General features: G+C 39.1%; 1 protein-coding gene across 2 annotated transcripts in view; it reads left to right on the top strand.

The window, feature by feature from the left end:
• The window catches only part of LAMA4 (laminin subunit alpha 4), a 137,279-nt gene that overhangs the window by 72,857 nt on the left and 41,035 nt on the right, over window positions 1-23,387 (top strand). For both annotated transcript variants that reach the window (XM_079780270.1, XM_079780271.1), the window contains exons 11-16: window positions 2,956-3,123; window positions 5,282-5,475; window positions 10,886-11,002; window positions 14,892-15,040; window positions 18,569-18,710; window positions 19,561-19,657. In XM_079780270.1, the coding sequence (XP_079636396.1) occupies window positions 2,956-3,123; window positions 5,282-5,475; window positions 10,886-11,002; window positions 14,892-15,040; window positions 18,569-18,710; window positions 19,561-19,657 (867 nt within the window). The remainder of the gene's footprint in view (window positions 1-2,955; window positions 3,124-5,281; window positions 5,476-10,885; window positions 11,003-14,891; window positions 15,041-18,568; window positions 18,711-19,560; window positions 19,658-23,387) is intronic.

Genomic DNA, 23,387 nt, shown 5'->3' on the forward strand with positions numbered 1-23,387 from the left:
TGTCATTCACAACAATAAAAACTAATAGCTACCATTAGTGCTTACGGTCGTGCCAAGGACTGTTGTTAGAGTGCTATAGGTTTGAACTTACATGAGGCCTGCCTTTCAAGTTACTTACCTGGGATTTCTGAGCACTCATCCTTCCTTGCAATCTGTAAGTTTTCAAGAATAAATGTACAGCATCACCTACTTGGCAGGCCTTTTACAGAAGTGGAATGCCAAAATATCTTTTCGGCAGAGGAAATCGCATGCCGTGGTGTCTCTAAAATGCAGCAGTTGAACAGGATTCACGTTTTTCTTGATGACTGGCCGCAAACATACTGCTTTTAGAGAGGCAGTAAACTGTCTACTAACCCACATCGCCCCGAGCTGTCTCTGACGCTCTATCCCAAGAATCAGGCAGGCGACATGCTCTGGTCCCCAATCCAGACGAACAACAGGGAGGGGTGTATGTGAGATTTCTTGGCCCAGAAGCTTTGTGGTAATTTGACCTTTCCCCTTGAAGGTTCACTTACTTGTGTTCTAGCCTCTGGTAAATACAGGTTGCATTTTAAAGCCTATCTTGATGGTGCATTGAAAACCAGCCTTCATTTACCAACAGAAAACAGGCAACTTTGTTTGTTCTAGGATAAAGAGAAATTCCTTGGGTTACAGTCTGCAAGGAAGCAGTGTGTGTGTGTTCCCATGGTTTTTATTATCCTATACATTCAGAGCTGGATGACAAGACCAACTGCACCCCAGGGCACAATGGCAGTAAAGGGACCCACAGTGGGAGATTCATATCTTTATACTGAGGTATAGGGGGCATATTCCAAGAAAATGGATATACTGAGCCAAAATTAATCATTTGCTATATTTCCTTTGGTGCCTATAATGCACAATAAAACAAATGGCATACATTTGAAGCACTTCCCACTCCCATCCTCATTATCGCATGCTTTTGCATCTCCCAATAAAATACTCTTTTCCTCTAACATTTTAGAGTTAGTATTGATTTGTTCTAAAAGTGAGATTAAACCTAGATTAGCTGACCTCATCTAATTAAGGAATAAATGTCCCTCTAGGTAGCAAATAAAGCCAACGTTCATCTCAGTAAGCCATTCAGAGAAAATAATTTACTTTTGCTTTTGTAACTCAAAGTTTTATTCTAAAGCATTTTATTAGGAAAGTTTCTAAGCCCTCTTATTTAGAAAGTTTCTAAACCCTTTCACCCAGCGATTTTTAACCTTTTTCATCTAATGGCACACATAAACTGACTACTAAATTTCCGTAGCACACCAAAGAATATATTATCTATTTTTGCCAATTTAACCAAAAAAAAAAAAAGGTATAATTTTGATTCTTTCTCACCAGACAGCTATTGCCATCTTTTTATTTGACAGTCTAAGGGAAAAGAGGTCCGTGTCCCTGACTAAATGGGCATTGCATGTTTTAAAAATTCTTGTGCACACCCATGTGCTGTGACACAGGTTGAAAATCACTGCTTTAAGCATAAGAAAAGATGGAAAAAAAATACAAAACAATGTAAATGGGAAACTAATTTCCATCAGTTTTTACCTTTTTATAATAATGTATGAACAGTCTCCAAAGACCAGTGGCAAAAATGCTATTGTCTACATTTCCTTTTTCTAATCTCTACCAGAAATGGCTAAAATACAACAGATCAGAATTGTAAATATAATATTTTTATCAAAGAATTAGCCTTGCAAATGCTAGTTCTAAGGGGAGGGGGAACCTATGTTTAGTTTATTTTAGGAGTTAGTGTTTTAGACTTTCTTGAAAAGTGAATGTTTAATCCCTTCATAAGTTTTTTTAGCATATCTTGGTGTCCCTATAACTTTCTGAGTAGTATTTCTAGTATTAAAACTTCTTTCCTCTTTTTTTCTCCCTTCACAAATCAGGAATGCTGCACCACACCACTAGTGTGTCATTCCCATCCCCAGCCATCTCTAAAATAACTACTGGCGACCTTCAAGCTATGAGCCATAGAAAATACAAGCCCTTATTTGGTATAATTTATGTGACAACAGTGTCTGCCAAACCGCATATCACACTAAACCACAGACACACAGCTTCATTTATGCCAGGAAGATAGAATGCTTCCTCCTGGAGCTCCTATAGCACAAGTTGGCAATTATATAATTTGATCGTCTGTAGTAGAAACAGGGAGTCAAAGAACTATTCAGCTCTGCTGATCAGCTTTGAACAGCTTTGATCGTCTGTAGTAGAAACAGGGAGTCAAAGAATTATTCCGCTCTGCTAATATTTCGACAACTCATTTAATCCCTCTGACTCTCATCAGTCCCTCCAGTTCTAAAACTCTCCATCCTATTTCTGGACATGGGGTGAAAATGACCCAGAGTCAAAATACCAACAGTCATATGCAGAAGGCTAATAGCAATTGAAAAAAAAATGCATATGAGAAGAAATACACAAACCTTTATAGTATATCTACTCTGCAGAACCATCTGAAAGACTCACTTGAACAACTACAGTATACTCTAATTTTGGCTTAAAGCCTTGATAAATCCTTGGCTAAAGTCTGATTAATATCTCCAATGTATCCTACATATGACAGGCGATACCTCAGAACATTTTCTCCAAGTTATATATTTTATATAAAAGGTTGATCAAAGACCCCAGTGTGCCTTAAATATTAATGTTTTTGAGCCACTATGTAAATGTGATTCAAAAACCAGACACAGGATTCCATGAAATCAGGGCAGGCGTTGTTAATCCCATTCCCATTCTGAAGACACCAATTGGGAAGCAAAGAGGAGTTATTTCCTCAGGTTTTACTTCTCCCTGGAATAAACGTGGAGTGCAGATGCCGGCATCAGTATTTGCAGTGTGAATATCAGTATGCCTGTCCTCCCCCATGTTTTCAATGGCATGGCTGTAAAAGGCCCAGTCATCTCTCCCTGCTGCCTTCTCTCATCATGTCCTTCCTTTCAGAGATCAACAGCAAGATGCTCTACTATGGGGAGCAGCAAGAGCTTAGCTCTGAGGAAATCTCTGAGAAGCTGGTGTTGGCCCAGAAGATGCTGGAAGAGATTAGAAGCCGTCAACCATTCTTCACTCAGCGGGAGCTCGTGGATGAAGAGGCAGACGAAGCCCATGAATGTAGGTCCACTCAGCCCCTGGAGCCCAGCACATGTCTGCTTTCTTGGTGGGTCCAGGAGAGGACACAGAGACACAGGGCAACATTTGGTCAAAACAGCCAGTTCCCAATATTCACAGCTACTTGGAACTTATATGTGTCCTCAGGGAGTCTTCAGCACAACTTGACTATCTGACCACGACTTTTAGATCCAGGCCCAACCTTAAGCTTTTGAGGAACAGCTGAGGTTCCATAAGGAATCTATAGAAATTTTACTCCTGAGGAGAAAAACACAGGGACTTAGCAGTTGATGAAAACATGAGAAACAGGGGAAGGAGGCCTAATGGAAACCAATTCCCAGAACTACAGTTGAGAAGCCAGTAAAGCTACACGCTCAGCAACATTCATGTTCTGAGGTCCGTGAATGGCTTTTAATGACTTTTAACCGCAATGGGAATTTAACATTTCCTTTAATGATACATGTAGACATCAAATCACAATAGTACTAGTGAACCTCTGAGTTAGTCCCTATATCAGTTACTAACAATCCACCCAAACATATTCATTTAAAACAATAACTATTTATTTACCCATGATTTCATGGGTTGGCAACCTGGGCTAGATTCAACCTGGACAGCTCTGCTCTGCTCCAGGAGGCATGGTTGAGCTGACTCGCATGTATGGGGCCTTAGCCGAGATGGCTGGGCTTCTTCCTCCCTGTCTTAGGAAGCTAGCCCAGGATTGTTCATATGATGGCTGCCTTCCCAGAGGGCAAGAATGGAAAGTGTAAGGCCTCTTGAGGCCTATCCTTAGAACCCAACAATGCATATCCATTCTGTTGGTCAAGACCAGCCCAGGTTCAAGGAGTGAGGAAATAGACTCCACTCTTGATGGGAAGAGTTGCAAAGCATTTGTGTCCATTAATAATCTACACAATCAACAAAAGAAGCAACAGGTTTGCATATCATATTATGGCTGTTGCTGGTATCTCAAAACATTAAGTTCATCAATAATTCAAAATTATAGCGGTTACTAGTCCCACCTCTAAATCTTGTTATTTAATGCATTACTAAAGAAGCACATATATTACCAAATGTTTGTTAATAGATTGGTCTCCTTTGTAATTCTATGTATTTTACTTTATGCATTTTAATAAACATTTTAAGAAGGGTTCTGAAGGTTTTACTAGATTACAAAGGGCCCTGCAGCACAAAAAGGATTAGGAACACCTGCCCTAGATCATTTTCTTGCAATTGTCACTACCAATTTCTGCTAACAATTAATGTGAACACTCTAGAAGAGGAATAGTCTCAATATAAAGGCATAGTACCGTAGCAGACATATAAAGTCATAGAAACAGTAAAACCAAAGTAGAATCTCAGGCCCCATTTCTGAGTCAAGATGAAGTCAGTTGTCAGAAAGGCTGAAGTCTAATGTCACAGCCAGATACTTCTATGTTCCTTGCCTTTTTGGGAATTTAACAAGACTTCCCTGGAGAAATAGGACTAGTGAAGGCATTTTCAACAACTTTCTTTACTCAGCCATGAACTTTTGTCTTCTGTTCATGGTGATGAAAGAAAATACAAAAAAAAAATTGAACAAGTCAGATTGATATTCCCTGAAGGAAAAGTGGAATGAAGACACATAGTCGATGCACGCAACTTTGATCAGAAAGCTAAGATACATATACCATTACCATTTAATCTTCTTCCCACCCAAAATAATGATTTAGGTTTGAGCTAAAGGAGCTAACTGGAGAGAACAGAGAAAATGAATGGTTGTAAACATCATTTGTCAGTAACACACAAGATAATTTTGGTTATTTTAATAATAAGACTATAATATATCCAAACCCATTTTATATGGTAAAATTAGAAATAATCTGGCTAATAATCAACATAGTATAATTGCATGGTTTCCACATAAAATGTAATCTCAATAGGAAAGCTAATCAAACCTCCTTTTGGCTGACTGCCATCCAGGTGCTCTCAAATCCTACAAAATAGTATTTTTTTTTTTTACTTCAAATATGAAACATGGACTTATTTCGTGAACAACACCATCCATCTTTATTGCTAATGAAGGCATAGTCTGACAAGTTTTCATCTCTGCTAAATGCTGGATGGAATGGGAGGAGACAAGAGAAGCCCAGACTGAAGTTCCATGTCATTTTTCTTCCAGTGTTGAGCCAGGCTGAGAGTTGGCAGCGGCTGTACAATGACACCCGCTCTCTGTTTCCTGTGGTCCTGGAACAGCTGGAAGACTACAATGCTAAGTTGTCAGACCTCCAGGAATCACTTGACCAGGCCCTTGACCGTATCAGGGATGCAGAAGACATGAACAGAGCCACGGCAGCCAAGCAGCGGGATCACGAGGTACAATGGACACTCTAACTGGAAATACATTTCAGGCATGAACAACACAAATGTGTGCCAAAAGGGTAAAGTTGGATACAATTTTTAAAAATACTGGTATATTTAAATATTCATATTTTTAAAATATTTTCACATTTTTGCCACTGTGATTTGCTGATGTAAATGTGTACACCCAAAACCAAGTAGAGACTGTTAGAATTGTTTGCCTTTTGCGTTGATAAGAATGCAATCATTCTTGGTGCTTGGGTCCACATGTATGAATGTGTTGTTCTTGCAAGTGAGAAGTATGGCACTATTCCTATGCCTAACTTTTTCTTATACTGAGAGCACTAGAACACCAAAGCAGCCCAAAACTATGGTCATGTAAGGATGTGTGTAATTTTTGGAAAGGCATGGTAAGTAAATCTCATAGCCAGGCTGCTCAGCAGCGGCAGACATAGGGAGTCTAATTCAGGCCAAGGTCATGCAAATACAAAAAGGTGAGGAAAATCCCAGATGTGTCCATAGTTTGCAAAGGCATTTATCCCTGTGGGGCCAGAATTTGTGTATGCCCACAAATCCAGGGCTCAGAACTGCTGTGGTCACATGTGTGCTTCAGGCAAGGCAGGTAATCACAGCCACCACCATCGAGGGCAGTCATCTGATAGGAAGAAATGTGCATCTTTGGACATACTTATAAATATTAGAGTGAAAAATAGGAAACAGCTATGAGAAAACTCATTAATTTAGTTATGTTTATTTTTATGGTTGGCAAAATTGGCTTAAATTAGGCTCTCTACCCTGATTTTCAGTCATCACTATCTCCCAGTAAGTCCCTATAAAATCCTATATAATAAAGAGGTGATATGCAATTTGACTGTCACACCCTCGCACAAGATGGCCACCACCATGTGGTCACAAGATGGCCACGCCCATGTTGTCACACGATGGCCACCCCCATGTTGTCACAAGATGGTCACCACAAGATGGCTGGCAAGGGAGGGCAGTTGTGTGCGATCAGGCCAGCAGGGAAGGGCAGTTGGGGGCAACTGGGCCTACAGGGGAGGGAGGGCAGTTGGGGGGGACCAGGCCTGCAGGAGAGGGCAGTTAGGGGCAACCAGGCCAGCAGGGGAGGGCATTTAGGGGCCACCAGGCCAACAGAGGAGGGCAGTTGGGGATGATCGGGCTGGCAGGGGAGGGCAGTTGGAGGCGAGCGGGCCAGCAGGAGAACAGTTCGGTGTCGATCAGGCCTGCAGGGGAGTGATTAGGGTGTGATCAGGCTTGCAGGCAGAAGCAATTAGGGGCAATCAGGCAGGCAGGCAGGCGAGCAGTTGGGAGCCAGCAGTCCCGGATTGTGAGAGGGATGTCCAACTGCCTGTTTAGGCCCGATCCCACAGGCAGTCAGACATTCCCCGAGGGGTCCCAGATTTGAGAGGATTCAGGCAGGGCTGAGGGACACCCCCCCACACACCAGTGCACAAATTTTGTGCACAAGGCCTCAAGTGTCCTAAATAAAAATAAATTATACTTATCAGCACCAGTTTCTAATAGCAGCAATACCTCAGCCAATAATCTATATATATAAAAGCCTAAGTGACCATCTGACCCTTAGACTGTCCGATGGTAGCTATGACGCACATTGACCACCAGGGGGCAGATGCTCAATGCAGGAGCTGCTGAACTGTGGTGACTTGGCAGCTGAGGTTCTCAGATGATGCACCTGGAACCAGAGAGGAGGGAGCCTGATTCTGGGGTGTGTCACCTGAGCACTGCCCTCTCGCAATCCGGGGCCCCTCAGGGAATGTCGGAGAGCTGGTTTCAGCCCAGTCCCTGCAGGCCAGGCTGAGGGACCCCACCTGGGCACAAATCCTTGCACTAGCCCTCTAGTTTTCAGAATGATGATGGTCAAGATAGCATCCTTTGTTAAGTAAATGCATGATTATCTTACACAACAAAATTTTATAAGTATAGCACAAAATAATAATTTCCTCAAGTAGATTTCAAGAGAATTACTGGGCTTCATCCTTATTTTTGAATTTCTCCTCTTTCTCACCTCCCACATCTAGTCAACCACAGGTTCCTGCCAATTTTACCATTGGAATATTTTTAGCTCTTTCTATTTTCCATTTCTCTATAACTTCTCTAGTTTGGGCCTTCATTTCTCAACCGAAATAGCTTCCTCCTGTCTCTCCTCCATTTTTGCTCCCTTCCAACCCATCTTCCCCATCCTGCTAGAGTGTTCCACCTAAATCACTGACCATTACCTTTTGCTCTTTCTAAAAGCCTTCATTTCCTCCTCACCAGAGTGCCTTTGACACCACAGCTTGTGAACCATTTAATGCAGCGATTTTCAACCTTGTACATCTCACGGCACACATAAACTAATTACTAAAATTCCGCGGCACCAAAAAATATATTTTGCCGATCTGACAAAAAAATAGGTATAATTTTTATTCATTCACACCATATAGCTATTGTTGTGTTGGCTATTGTCCTTCATTATTTTATTATTATTATTATTATTATTATTATTATTATTATTACTATCTAAGAGAAAAATAGTGACCCTGACTGGAAGTCAGATATTGTATTTTTCAAATTTTCTTGTGGCACACCAGTGTGCCTGCCTCAGCACACTGGTTAAAAATCACTGACTTAGTGAATCAAAATAAGTTTTGAATGCTATAACCAGCATTTTTTTAAGGGGGGAAAATAAAATAAAATAAAATAGAAAATATCCAAGTACATAAACTAGACTAAGGAATAGTTTCATCACATTTCTACTTTAGTTACATATGTTTACTGGATTGCAACATAAAATACATTTTTTACGTGGGCTATGGTTAAACACACCTGAAAGATACTGTCCTATAGGAAAGTCTATGCTGTTTCACGTGGCATACAGATGCCTCTCTGATGGGCCCATACCAGCCTCCTCAGCCATGCTTCTTGCCTTTTCCCTGCTTCACACTTTCAGTTCAGACAATCTCACTCTACCAATAATCCCATGTGCCTGAAAGCAGACTTCTTCTCCTTTGCCTGGAGAGCCCCAGGTATCACCTCCTCCAGGAAGCTACCCCATCCTTCCAGATGAGCAGGAGCTCCTCTCCAGCATCCCATAGTACACCTTGTGCTTATTTCCTTCTGTATTGTGACCATCTGTTAGTGGATCTGTCTCCCCCACTCAATGAAAGTATTTTAATTTTATTAATTATCATAACCCCAAAATCCAGTCTTTATACAAAACTAAAATAAAAAAATCATTTTGATGTCTGCTAACAGCAGCCACAGAACTAATAATTACATATTTACCTCACTATCCTACTCCCAACACCAAAGGGTAGCAGCATGATAAAAATCTTTTTCAGATAAATATAAAATTTTATATTTCAAAAGTAGGTTGAATACTCTTTAAAAAGAATTGTTTAGAGATTCTCATAAGCCAAAGCTCTGCCTTCCCAGGACTGTTTCTATCATTTATTTTAGGATCAGGAAACTTTATATATATATATATATATATATATATATATATATATATATATATATATATATATATGTGTGTGTGTGTGTGTGTGTGTGTGTGCAATGGATACTTAGCATGCAGAATAGGGCTAATTATGTCATTTTCATAATTATTTTGAAAACTTCCTTTTGTTCAAGTTGACCATCTTTCTGTAGGAATATATTTGTTCCAAAGCTAATTTTATTCATTCTAACGGTATCCTATCTAATAAAAGGGTAATCTGTAAATTAACCATCACTCCATCACAAAGATGGTGGCACCCATAGCCACAAGATGATGGCACCCAGTCCTCTCAGCTCCACCGGAGTCCCCTAGTCTCAGGGGGTGGCTGCTGAGAGCGGGCAGCATGAGCGGCCTGATGGAATGCTTGCTTCGTTACCACGGCAACAAGGCAAGCGGTCCACACTTGGCCGCAGATGGGCCTCTGGGCTGTGGAGAGCCTCTGGACAGCAGGCGCAGAGCGGCCAGGCCTAGAAGAGAGCTACTGGTGCACCAATTCGTGCGCAGGGCTACTAGTATGATAAGTGGGGGAAACCCTTTAACTTGAAGCATATCATTTTCCAACTACTGCAAATGAACTTACCATGCATTGCTGTGAACACTCAGCTTTGAAGTTTGGCTATGACCTTGGGGTGCTATCAGTGTTCCCTTAAGGTGACCCAGACTCAGGGCTTCCAGATGTGGTTATAGCTTAGATTTTGTCAAAAGAAAACTGCTCTGATAGAGCTAACAAATACCAACCGTTTTCCATCTCCCTTCCTTATATGCTTTAAAATATTGCTTTTGTGCAGAGCTGTCTAAATACTGCTCCTTATGGAGATAAGAATAACCCCAGATAGTCACACTGTATTAAGCTTGATGGATATTGAGGGTAAATTGATATTTTTAATGTCGTTGCATTAAGGGGATGTTCAAATGAGATTCTTTTCTGTCCCTAGACCTTTATCTTCCCCTGTAGCAACATATTTGGAGAAGATGGACTCCATCTTTCTTTCCACTAAATCAGGAAAGACCTCAGGAAGTAAAGAAGACATTAAGATGAACTTAAGTTTTAATGACTGTCCTACTATATCTGAGCCTCTGTAATTATTTCTAGGATATCCTAGATTATACCATAGCTTATATATTTCAACCCTAACTTAAATTATCATTTTCAAAGTAACTTTAACTCATTTTTTTACTGATTGTAAAATTAATATTTTACTTTTCTCTCTTAAAGTTTCATTCTTGTTTGCTTTCAAACTCTGAATACACTTGAAGCTCCATAATATTTCTTCAGAATCACAACATCCCTGTCCAATAGTGAAGGTGGAAATTATAAAATTCATCAAAAAAATATATCAGCAACTTGGGCAGTTTCCCTCCTCAAAAATTCTGAGCATCTAACATAATGAGCTCAGAATGGGAGAAAGCAAGATAACAATTTTGTGCTTTAATAATAGAGCCATTTTAAATTTTACAAAAGACATTAAGATTATTCTGTATATGCTTTATTCCTACCCAAATGAGCTATTTGTCCCCCAAGTTAGCACATGATAAATACTTTTTTGAATTAATTCATTTTCCAATTATTGCAAATATAGAGCCTGCATTCAACCCTGTCTTCAAAGTTCCACTTTACATTTATGGAGAAATGAGTGCTAGCTCTGAGATGATGGTGTTTTAAGTATTAATCTACAAGCTTCAAAGCTCCCAAGGTGCCTCCTTTTGTTATATCCGTGTCATAGTGAGGAAACTAAGCATTCAAAGGGTAGAAGTCCCCAAAGTCGCACAGCAATTAGGTGGTGGGGCTGAGATTGGAACCCGGATCTGCCTGGGGCAAGGACAACGAGTGGACATTGACCACTCTCTGATGCTTTCTCTAAAGCCGTCTTCTCTTCTTCTGTCCTTTACTATTCCTTCCTACAGAAACAACACGACAAAGTGAGAGGACACATGGATGGGGTGAATGCCTCCCTGAGGACATCTTCAGACTCTCTGGTAACGCCTCGTCTGACCCTTATAGAACTTGATGAAATAATAAAGGTAAGGACACATGTGACCTGTGCAGGTTTGTACTTACAGCAGATTAGAACAGCAGCTCAGTGTCACAGAATAATTGAATCCAATTCAAATCTATCAATTTAGCTGGCATTATAAAATAAGATCAGGTGACTAAATTTTTCAGTTTATTTTATTGAATGGTGACCACTAGTCATATATGGCTACTTAAATTTAAATGATTTTAAATTAAATTAAATTAAAACTTTTTTTAATTTCTTAATTATGTTAGCCGTAGTTCAAGTGCTCAATAGTGCCGTGTGTGATCACCATCTCAGTCTTTGAGCACCAAGCTCCCTGTCTTCCTCTCAATCCCTACTCCCATCACTATCCCTAGAAAGATCAGAATTCAGATGGATGAGCTCACCAGCTCTCAGACCTCCAGTTCCTTGAACTCATGTCCAACAAGCTTTTCCTCCAGTCCACCTCTGTTACCCCTCTTATGGCCATACTCTGGTCTTCAATAACAGTACCTCCTCCCAAATCCCAGTTTCAAGCACCTCCAACCCTAAGCACCATCTCTATCTTACTCTAGAATGCTCACTCCAATAATTCTCTAGCCACATGGAGACCTCTTCTACTTCATTTATCCTCTTCTCATATCCTCTCTTCCCTCCTTAAGCAGCTAAAATTATCAATATACTCATTCTTTGCAAACACCCTTAACTTCCATACTATGCCCCTACTGTACTCACCTGAGAATTCTAACCCTATATCCCCAATAAACCCAAGTATGCCCAGCATCCAGTACAGCCAACATGACTGGGGGGAAACCCACCTCCTCTTCTATCAGTCTGGCTGGTGAATTTGCTTCATGCTTCACTAAAAAATTAAGAACAAAGAGAACCCCCCTCGTATTTCCTCCCTAAATCTACCGCTTACCTGTATCTGTATCCAGATGTCTACCTTCCTTCCTGTAATAAATAATAAAGTGTCCCTTCTCCTGATACAGTCTCATTCCTCCACCTGTTTTCTTTATTCTATCTTTCCTCATCTTGAATACAGGGCAGTAGGGTATGACTCCCAAAAGCATGCCATCTCTCTTTTGGCTCACCCAGTTTTTACTCTTCACTGGATCATTACTGCCAACATACAGACATGCTTTAATAGCCCCTATCTTTCAAAAATTAAAGAGAAAAAAAGACCTGGCTTACATCTCAATACTATTCTCAGCATCACAGCAAAATATCTTGAGCCATTTAAAGTTACTGTTTCCACCCCATCCCCCAACCCCCAACTCCACACTGTCTATTGTACTCAACCCACTCCAAATGGGAGTCCCGGCCCCTTGCCGAGGCTGTGCTTGTCCAAGTCACCAGCAACTTCAACATAGCCAAAACCATGGTCGCATCTCTCTCAGCATCCTCAGCCTTGCACCGCTAACCTTCCTTCCTTATTGAAAGACCCTGTCCTGGCTCCTCCAATACCCCACTCACCTGGCTCTCCTCCCCCTCATTGGCCATTTCTTGCCAGCCTCCTTTGCTGGCTTCACTGCTGCACATCCTCTCAGGGACAAATATTTGAGGCTCTGCAGGCTACATACAACTGCTCTCCCTTATTCTTTTCTTGGTTTTTTACAACCCCTTAAAAATGTAAACGAACATACTCTTAGCCGGGAGCTATACAAAAAACAGCCTCAGGCCATAGCTGGCATGGGGCTGGGTTGATCCCTGCTCTGGATAATGAATGGCTCAGTACTCAGTCGTGGGCCCTTCTTTCTGTTTATACTCACTCTCCATTTACTCCCATTGAATCCCATGACTTTAAAAATTAATTATATGTATTATTCCACAGTTTATACCTCTGACTCTGATACCTTCCCTGAGGTCCAAATTCTTACATCTGAATGCTTACTTGACATTTTCAAGTATAAACTCAGCATGGTTTGTAGCGAAATCACAATTTCATCTACCACTTCGATATGTAATAGGCATATCAAATCTAAATATTCTGAATAAAATCCGCTTTTTCCTTAGTGTCCCCCACCTAAATACATGGCACAACCCAATAGCTCAGACCAAAATTCTGGACTCATTCTTGATTTCTCCTTTCTTCTCACTCTCATTTCAGCAATACCTGTTGGCCCTGTCTCCAGATTGAATGCTTGCTCTCTTCTCTGCTACTCCTCCTTAGTCTAAGTCTCCTCATCTCCAGTGTGATCTGCCACAGAGCCTCCTACTGATCCATTTGGCTCTACTCTTGACCCTCAAGATTTATTCTCTATGCAGTTGCAGAACAATCCTTTAAAAACATAATCAGATCCCATTATTTCTCCCACATAAAACCTCCTGTGACACTTAAAGTAAGAAACAAGCTTATTTTACCATGGCCCATGAGACCCTAAGTGACCTGGTGCTGGCACACCCTCTCACCTCATGCCCCACAATGTCCTTCCCTCACAACACTCCAGACTGTTACACTCTAACTCCTCTCTCATTTTCTTACACACTACAATATTTTTCCCTACCTCAGGACCTTTTCACCTGCTGTCCTGAAGTTTTCAAATGGCTAGTGTCCTTGTGACCATTCAATCTAAGTGGGCCTCTTACTTTCAATCACTCTCCAATCCATCTGACCTGTTGTATTTTATTCAAAGTACTTTTACTAAACCCTAAAATTAACTTGATCAGTTATTTGATCCCTTTTTTTAATCATCTGTATCTTCCCACCAGATTGTAAATTCCTTGAGAGCAGAGAATGTGTCCACAGATATCTATTCTATCTCCTAAAAGAGTGCCTGACACATAGTAGGCACACAATGAATGTTTATTGAATGAATCAATGAGTAAAGGTGGAATGTCCATGGCATTTTTTCTGCTTACACAATTAAAAAATATTTTCTTCAATATATTGTTCCCCGTATGAGCAACCAAATGGCTAGACATTTAATACTGTCTTCATAAAAATAAACCCTATGTGCCAGGAAGTGTACTACACTCTGGGAATACAAAAATAAACGTAGTTTCTGTCTCCCAGGATTGTGTAAGCTGGTGAGTGTAATATTCAAGTGAAAAGATTACAGTAATGAACTACGTGGTTTAAAAAAATATGTGGCCATACTGAACTCACCCTGCAGAAGTCAGGGATGGCTTCATCAGGGAAGTGATCATTTGAGCTGAATTTGGAAGGATGAATAGAATTTTTCCAGGTGGATGAGACAGAAAAGAAGGGAACCATATCTCCCAGACAGATAAAATAGTATGCGCAAGGACACAGTGGTCAGAAAAATTATGGAGCATTGAAACAACAATAGTTTCTCAAGTGTGAACCCTAGGTGTAGTAGGGTGAGGAGTGGTGAGAAATGAAATTCGGTGAGAGGAGGAGTCCATTGATGAAGACATGTTAAGGAATTGGATTTGCACCTGCAAAGCAATGGCTGATTTTGAGAAGGGAAATAACATAATCAGATTTGGTTAACAGAAAGATCAGCATTCCTTCAGGATGGCAGAGAATGAGTTGGAAGACGAAAAGACTGGGCTCACAGAGAGGAGTGAGAGTTCTCGGGAAGAAAGGGGTTGAGTCAAACCCTGAGGAACACCAGCTTTTAAGGTTTCTTTCCCGGCCAGAGAAATAGGAGACCAACCAGCAGAGAGCAGCATCACAGAAGCTAGCTTCGGTTAGTTTAGTTTTGTTTGCTTTCAGATCAGAGATGGCAGAGCATGTCTGAGTGCTAGGGAAGCAATCAGTAGAGACGAAGGAGTTGACTATGCAAGAGAAACAGATAAATATTGATTTATATTTATCATGTAGACCTGGCCTGGAATTTATTGAACTTCATAATGATGAAGAATAGAGATTATCTTTTGATACTCCCTGGGAAAAATGTTTTAAGTTTTTCTAAATTCAACTCATTTTTTAAAAATATTTCCTTTAGAATGCATCAGGGATTTATGCTGAAATAGATGGAGCCAAAAATGAACTACAGGGAAAGCTATCCAACCTAAGTAACCTCAGTTATAGTTTAGTCCAAGAAGCTGTTGACCATGCACACAATCTTCAACAAGAGGCCGATGAACTAAGCAGGTAATATCCTGGTTTGAGAAATGCAAATATCTACATGGGCTGATTAACTTATTTTTATTCAATTCTATATGCCAGTGTTACTGGGATTCAGTGTTAGCAGGTTGGTTTGAGGGTTGGGTTTGCTTTTTTATTTGTTTATTGATGGGCAGTCTGAGAACCAATCACTGTTTATTGTAATCACTTCAGGAAGACAGTTTTTCAATTAAAAAAAAAAATCTGTCACATCACAGACCTGTGTTTGGAGTGAGGGGATTTCTGTTTCATAATTATTAATGGATTTTAAAATATATTTTTATTGGTATCAGAGAGGAAGGGAGAGGGAGAGAGAGAAACATCAATGATGAGAAAGAATCATTGATTGGCTGCCTCCTGCACACTCCCTACTGGGGATCGAATGTGTTTTTGAAATGGGAGCTTCTTGATGAATTATGAATAGGCTTTGTTTCAAGCTCTTGGGTACATCTTCTTACCACTCCAGCCAGCAACATTTTAAAATATTAATAAATATTTATAAAATTATATTCATTTTATCCTTAAAAAAAAAACACACAAAAAAAAACCTAGGCATGTTCCCTTGACCAGAATCGAGCCCTGGACTCTTCAGTCCGCAGGCCGACACTCTATCCACTGAGCAAAACCGGCTAGGGTTATTAATGCATTTTGCTTAGAGGCATAATTTGCAAAATATGAAATAAATCAGATCCCTTTACAAGGTCTAAATCTACCATAATTGCCTATTTACTTCATTGGCAGTATTAGCTTTCCATACGCCAGTTTCTTCAGTAAAGCTGGTTGGAAGTTGGTAATACAACTGACTTCTGGTAAATACTCTCAATGCTTTATACACTGCCCAACAGGATCTATTTGATTTCAACACCTGTTAAGAGAAAAATCAATGGACATTTTTTTTCTTGTAGCATTTAGGAGAGAGTATTGCACCCTTTGGGCACTCAATTCATGTTCATTGAAATGTACTGAAAGGTTGAAATTGAATTCATGGCCTTGAAATAATAGATAAATAATGAGATAATTACAGAGAAAGGACTGCAAATCCGGCCATTAGAAATAAGAATCAGTCAAGGTCATGAACAACATAAGAATCAATAGTAACCTGTTCAAAACTTAAATCACCTTTTTATTCCTGATTGCCAAAAATTTCAAATACCCTTACAAATCTACTGTGAATTGAGAGAGAGGAAGAGAGAGAGAAATGGGGGAGAAAGTGGGTGTGTGTGGTGGGGGAGGGAGACAGGTCTTGTCAAGCCTTGGTGTGTTATAGCCAGCTCTGTGTCATGCTCCCAGGAAATATGCTTTTGATAAAGCCAATAAAATGGAACTTGGCTAAAAGACTGCTTTGGATAATGTGCTGCCTTGGTAGAATGTTATTTTGAGACCCATCCCTGTGCACTCTTCAGATTCTTTGCTCATTGTAGTGGCCATCCTCCTGACTGGGAACCCAGCACACACCTTCCCTAAATGCTGCTCTGCGGCAAGCAGTGTCCCAGCGCGATTCTAAATTATCACATGCTTTGCATGAAGCATGATGGGGAACATCCATCACCCTGAAGGCCTTTTGTGTTCAGGATATTTCTGATTAAATATATGCAGGGAATCATCCAAATTTCTAGACACATTTCCTTCAAAATGTGAATATACCTCAACATCTATCTGGGTACCCAATGATTTGCATGTTGTGCCTCAAAAAGGAGATACACATAATTCATCAAGCAGCTCCCATTGCAAAAACACATTTTATTTTCTATATTGACGTAGCACCTGTTTTGTGCCTTGTAATGAAAACAAGTAACAAAGGCTTTGTTTGCAAGCTCTTGGGTACATCTTCTTACCACTCCAGCCAGCAACATTTTAAAATATTAATAAATATTTATAAAATTATATTCCTTTTTTTAAAAAAAATACTTCCTCGGGTTTTACTTTCTTAGTGATTTCTAAGAGCAAGATTCTTGGGAGGTAGAAATGCAAGACCAGAAACACCTCTGCGGAGCAGGGCTGCTTTACGACTTTCATGGGCCCTGGGTTCTTTTGCCTCTGTGGGCCCCTCCCTCCATAAAAGGTTAAAAATTATGTGGCATGGCTGCCTTAATATAAAAACGAATGTTATCATTGTCCTCCCTACTGAGTCAGCCCTGGTGCGGAGGAGCCAGGGAAATGACTGGAACAAAAGAGAAGGAAGTCGCCAAAGAAATGCAGAGGAAGTCACTCTGGGCTTAGGGAGCATGCAAGACCTGACACGGGTTGCAGAAGGCTGAGAAACAATTTGACTGGGCTCAACAGGTCAGGGCATTTGACGAGATGAGCCACATGAGATCTGCAATCTCATATACTGGGTCACAGAGAATCTTCTGGAAGTTACTGATGAATTAAGGGGTACTACTCACCAGTGTTTGGAACTGAGAGGAAAAAGGTGGAACTAGTGGATTTAAAATTGAGACAAATGACTGAGCATAAGCTGCAGAACGAGGGTGGCATTTATGTTCTAGAGGAAGAAGTACATGTCAATAAAGTGAATTATTGACTAGTTTGGAATTCCAATTCAGGAAATACCTTAGGTATAAAAATAAATCCTGATGTTTACTGGGCGCCAGGCATGGTGCCAATCATTTCACATATTTTGTCCCTGTGGACCTCACATCAATCCTCTGAGGCATATGCTGTTATCAGCACCTATGTGATTGTTCAGTGCATGATGGGTACTCAGTAAATGTTAGATGAACCTTACAGAGGCCAGAAAGGGGCAAAGGCAGAGAACATGGTATATAGGGCGGGGGAGGGGGGTATGAATGGAGATGTGTGCTTAAGGGAGGCAGCCAGGCCTCAGGAGTGAGACAAACCCTCTCTCAGAGCCTCACTTGCTTCTATGAAAAGGGAATAACAATATCTAGGTCATGGATGTGCTAAGTATTAAAAACATAATATATAGAACGGGGCTAGCCCAGTATCTGTCCATAGATACTCCATGCATGTTATTCCCCTTCTTAAGGAAAAAATATGGTCTGTTATGTAAGGAAAATAGGGCCATGCAAGAAAAAAAAGAAAGTAAGGTTGAATGAATAGTGAACCCAGCTAATGCCTAACATCATGCTGAGGCTGTGCACCTCTCTGAGCGCCTTGGTTTCTTTTATGGAAAGGGAATAGCGATGTTGACCTGGGTCAGGAGTAGATGGCAATGACTGGGTTCATTCCTCTGCCTGACCGCCAAGCATAAACTCTTGCTTGAAGAGGTGTAGAGGGCTGTTTTTAACTCATCATTTCCTTTTCCTGTGGCTGCTGCCAGGCAGGCAGCTGCCGCGGAGCCACAATAGGATGGTTTTGTGGTCATCGAAGGCAGAGGAATGCAAAGGAGGTGAGCCTCTAGGAAATGAGCTTAGGGAAACCTTGTCAAGCCAGGTGACTCTGAATAACAGGAAGTGCCTGTGGTCCTGGAAGCATTCCAATCAAGCCCTACACATGGCCCTGTTCCCCAAAGCGGTGAGACGGAAAAATAATGACAAGTTTGTTCATTGACAGGAACTTACACAGTTCAGATGCAAATGGGCTGGTTCAGAAGGCTTTGGACGCCTCCAATGTCTATGAAAACATTGCCAATTACGTTAGTGAAGCCAACGATACGGCAGAATTGGCTTTGAACATCACTGACCAAATTTATGATGTGAGTATTCTCTTATTTTAAAGTTCATTTATATGTTGCCTTTTCCCAGATATAACTTTTCTGTTTTCTGAAGTCATCTCTTGATCTTCCAAAATGTAATACAAATGGCAGAAAGAGCAGAACTAAGAAAATACCATTTTATTTATGTTATGAATGTTTCAATGGTGCAATTTCTTCAAGATGTGCCCTACTCCAGACAGCAAATGCCAGTTTTTTTGACAGTTGCTTGAGGCCACAGTTCCTGAATAAAACATATTTAAGATTAGTTCCTGGTGAGAGAGAATATGCTTTATGCAGAAATTCATATTTTTTCTTTTTTCCCCCAATTTATTTCTCAATTGCAGTTGACATACAATATTATGTTAGTTTTGGTGTACAACTTAGTGATTAGACATTTATACATATGTACCGTATGAAGTGATCAACCCTATAAATCTAGTACCCACCTGGCCCCATACATGGTTATTACAATATTATTAACTGTATTCCCTTTGCTTTTTTACATCTCCATGACTATTTTTATACCTGTTAATTTTTACTTTTTAATCTCTTTCATCTTTTGATTTTTTTTCAACTCAAAAATTATTTGTTGATGGTTTCTACACAGCAAGCACTTTGATGGGGCCTTGGCCAGGCGCTATTCTTAGTTTACTGAATTTTCCTCAAAAATCGTTTATCTTGAAAATGCGAGGACATTGTTGTCTCATGTTCACCATTGACCTTGAAAGATGACCTATGAAAATGAAGCTGCGTGAATTTTGCTTGGTGTTTAGCAGATAAACTGCATCATTTAAATCACAAATAGCTCTTCTACCGTCATTCTTACTTTCTCCACTCAATTCCTTTGTAGGCTGTGAGTGGGATTGACACTCAAATCATTTACCATAAAGATGAAAGCGAGAACCTCCTCAATCAAGCCAGACAACTGCAAACAAGGGCAGATCCCAGTAAGTATCTTCACTTTCCCACTTCCTTCCGGTTTTTACTAGTAGCTGCTTCCCTCCTTTCATATAATATTTCTGCAGGTAGACAGATTTTAAAATTCTAGGATTAAAGGATAAGTGATATATGAATAATACATTAATAGTTCCTGCTCAGAGGCAAAATGTAACAAAGCAAAGATTAGATATTTTGAAATAAATTGTGGGTTAAAACACACACACAAACACACACACCTTTTGCCCTAGCCGCCGTGGTTCAGTGGTTAGAGCATCGGCCTGTGCACTGAAGACTACCAGAGTCTCAGGTTCCATTGCTGGCCCCAGCCAGGGAGCATGTGGGAGACAACTGGTAGATGTGTCTCTCACATCAGTGTTTCTCTCTCTCTCTCTCTCTCTCTCTCTCTCTCTCCTTCCCCTCTCCCTTCCACTCTCTGTAAAAAATCAATGGGAAAAATATCCGTGGGTGAGGATTAACAAAAAAGCAAAACAGACACACACACACACACACACACACACACACACACACACACACACACCTTTTATATAGTAAAATATGTGGTGGGAATTCTTGCTAATCAAATGGACTAATTAATACAAACTTATCATAAATACCAATTTTATAGAGATTATGCCATAAAACACACTTAACACTAAAACTATATTGTACATCATTTATTCTTTATTGGACAATTCACAAGTTTCCTTAAAATTTTACCCATGATGACCCACTTAGGTCATCACTGTGAGGGTCAGGAGGCTAGGGTACCACAAGCCGTTTGGTTATTTCTGCTTTCTTGTAGTTTGTGTTTTTCAGTTACTGTATTTAGGACTAGCCTAATGGCCGTAAGGAAAGAAGCATTTTCAAAAGCTGGTGTTTGCATCTGCTGAAGCAATACCTCCCAAGAGTGGGAGAGGGAGGAAAAAATTAAAGTGAACCGTTTTAATCAATTTTGAATCTTAAAAACTATTGAATTGAATAAGAATTTTGCTGAACATTATTCATCACGGACGTAATGAACTCATTTCTAAGGATAGTCGAGCATTGACTAATGAGATTGGAAATTCATTATCTAGCTAACTTCTAGTTACCACCTAAAAACAAAAGGCTAAGCTTGAAACTGAACAGTTCATGTAATTTTATCAAAGCAATTAATCTCGAGTACTACTGTGCTTTTTTTTTAAACAAAGAAGTACATGGAAAATAAGTGCATTAGTTTTTCATATGCAGAATATTTAACTATTTAATTACCACAAAACAACTATTCTTTTATGCCAGTCTTGAACATACTCTTTAGAAAAGAGTTACATTAGTAACTAAAGAATTCAATGAATAGTAAAATATTTTAAGTAAATGTTGCCATATCAGTGTATTGATTTTGTTTCATGTGATGTGAAGACCAGAATATGCCGATCTCCATCTTCAATAACTTAAATATTTTATTTTCCTTGATAATTTGCAAAGTATTGTCTCAATCCTGTCATTATTGAGTTACTGAACCTCATGAACCTCATGAAAGCAGTTTTTCTATTTTAGGAATGCTATCTCTTCAAAATTCAATGTTTTATATACAGATAAGTCTCTCTGCATTGGTCTCTTTGAATGTATTGTAGATTTTGTCACCTATTTCATGATCTTGCTGGTTAAATCCCTTCATTTATTTATTTGTAAAAGGGACACTGAAGGAAAGTTAGGACTGTGTGGTTAAGAACTTGCCTCCCTTTCAACAATACACATGTTTGTGATATACATTTAAATTTCCAAGTTGAACCATATTCATCTACTGAGTTACATTGTAATTTCAGATTACTGTTAATTTATATCCAAATGACTTTCAATGATCAATCATTTTCTTCCTTTTCTTCATTGTCAAATAGTTAATAAACTCAGGAAGCAGCTATTTAAAGAAATCTATTGAATTCATTTGTAAAATAAAAAATGTTTATGTAAGACAGTAAGTTCCAAATAGGACATACTCTTCATGAAACATTTCTTCTTATAAACATCCAGCCCAAAATAGATTTTCTTCCTCCTATTTTTATCAAGTTCCAAATGCAGAACTAAAGATATTATTTCTCAGTATATCAGCTAGTGTTTTTTGCAGTCAAAGGACCCAAAAGAAAGAGATAAAAAAGATTTTTTTATACCACAACATTCAAAAGGTGAAGTTAAAAGAGAGAGAGAGAGTTGAATGCAACTACAAAATGTTTAAGTCCCTCCTTGAATTCTGGGAAATTCTTGGGCCCTACCCAGAGGAAATAAGAAAGAAATGCTTGTACTTTGGTTGCATTGTACTTGGTGACAGAGTCAACGAAGCACCACCCATCGTATACCCATTATACACATGTGAGGAAAAAGATAACTGAACAATAAACCAAGCATACCAGACTATACAATAAAAGGGACTAAGTACACCATGAGAGAGTATATATTTACAAGCCCATTAGAAATAAAGAGAAGTGTATAATGGGAAGTGAAAACGGTATTTTTCTGTTTATCAAGAAGCATTATTTCCATGATGGTTTGTAAAGTAAGCAAGGCATGAACACATTTTGGGGAAGTTGATTCTTCAGTTCAGATGACAAGTTATTATATCCTGACTTTTTTGGATTTGGTCCCAGATAACACAGTTAGGACTATGCTACAAGCACACTTTCAATAATAGTTTTATAAGAAAAAGACTATTAAAGCTGAAACAAGAACAAATAGAAAATCTGACAGACTGTATAATAAATTTAATCAGTAATTAAACCCTTCCCACAAAAAAATCTCAAGGAATCAATGGGTTCTTCCAAACTTTTAAAGAAAAAATGACACCACTCATATATAAATTCTTCTAGAATATAGAAGAAGTGGAAATACTCTCTAAATTCCTCTATGAAGCAAACAAAATACCAAAATCTGACAAGAACATTATTAAAAAGGAAAATGTATAAGCCAAATTCTCTCATAACAAGACCAAGTTAAGTTTATTCCTGATTTCAAGGATAGTTTAACATTTGAAATATCAATAGTAATTTACCACACTTACAGAATGTAGGAGATTTCTATGATCATCTCACTACATGCAGGAAAATTATTTAACAAAATTCAATACCCATTCATATGTTTTTTAAAAATCATAGCAAACTAGGCATAGACTTAAGCTTCCATAATTCAATAAAGAATAATAAGATAACATTCAGCAAATTAAAACTGAAATATTGAAAGCTTTCCCACCAACATTGAAAGCAAGACAAGGAAGCCCCACATTACCAATTCAATGAATAAAATCTAGTTTAGTTCTGTGTATACCAATGAGAAATTAACTTTTAAAAATAACACCACTTGCAATACAATACCCAGCAATAAATCTGATGAAAAATGCTAAGATCTCTACATGTAAAACTACAATATGCTCCTGAAAGAAATTAAAGAATTTCTAAATGGAGGTCAAATGAGAATTTAGATCTAAAAAAAGAATAATTGAAAGTATGTAAATTAAGAGGAAGATTCAAATTTGTAAAAATGTTAATTCTGCAAGATTTATCTATAGATTCAATACCGGCACTGTATGCAGAATAATTCTAGAATTTATATGAAAATTGGGTAGGGAGGCAAGAATAGCCAACACAATTTTGAAGAATAAAAACAAAGATGGAAGACAAACTGCAGGTATCAAGACTTACAACTCTACAGAAATTCAGAGATGCAAAAAAATAGTTTTAAAATATAGTACTGTATTATTTCCTTTTAATA

Source organism: Cnephaeus nilssonii (genome assembly GCF_951640355.1).
Source record: "Cnephaeus nilssonii genome assembly, chromosome: 9".
NCBI classification, from domain to species: domain Eukaryota; kingdom Metazoa; phylum Chordata; class Mammalia; order Chiroptera; family Vespertilionidae; genus Cnephaeus; species Cnephaeus nilssonii.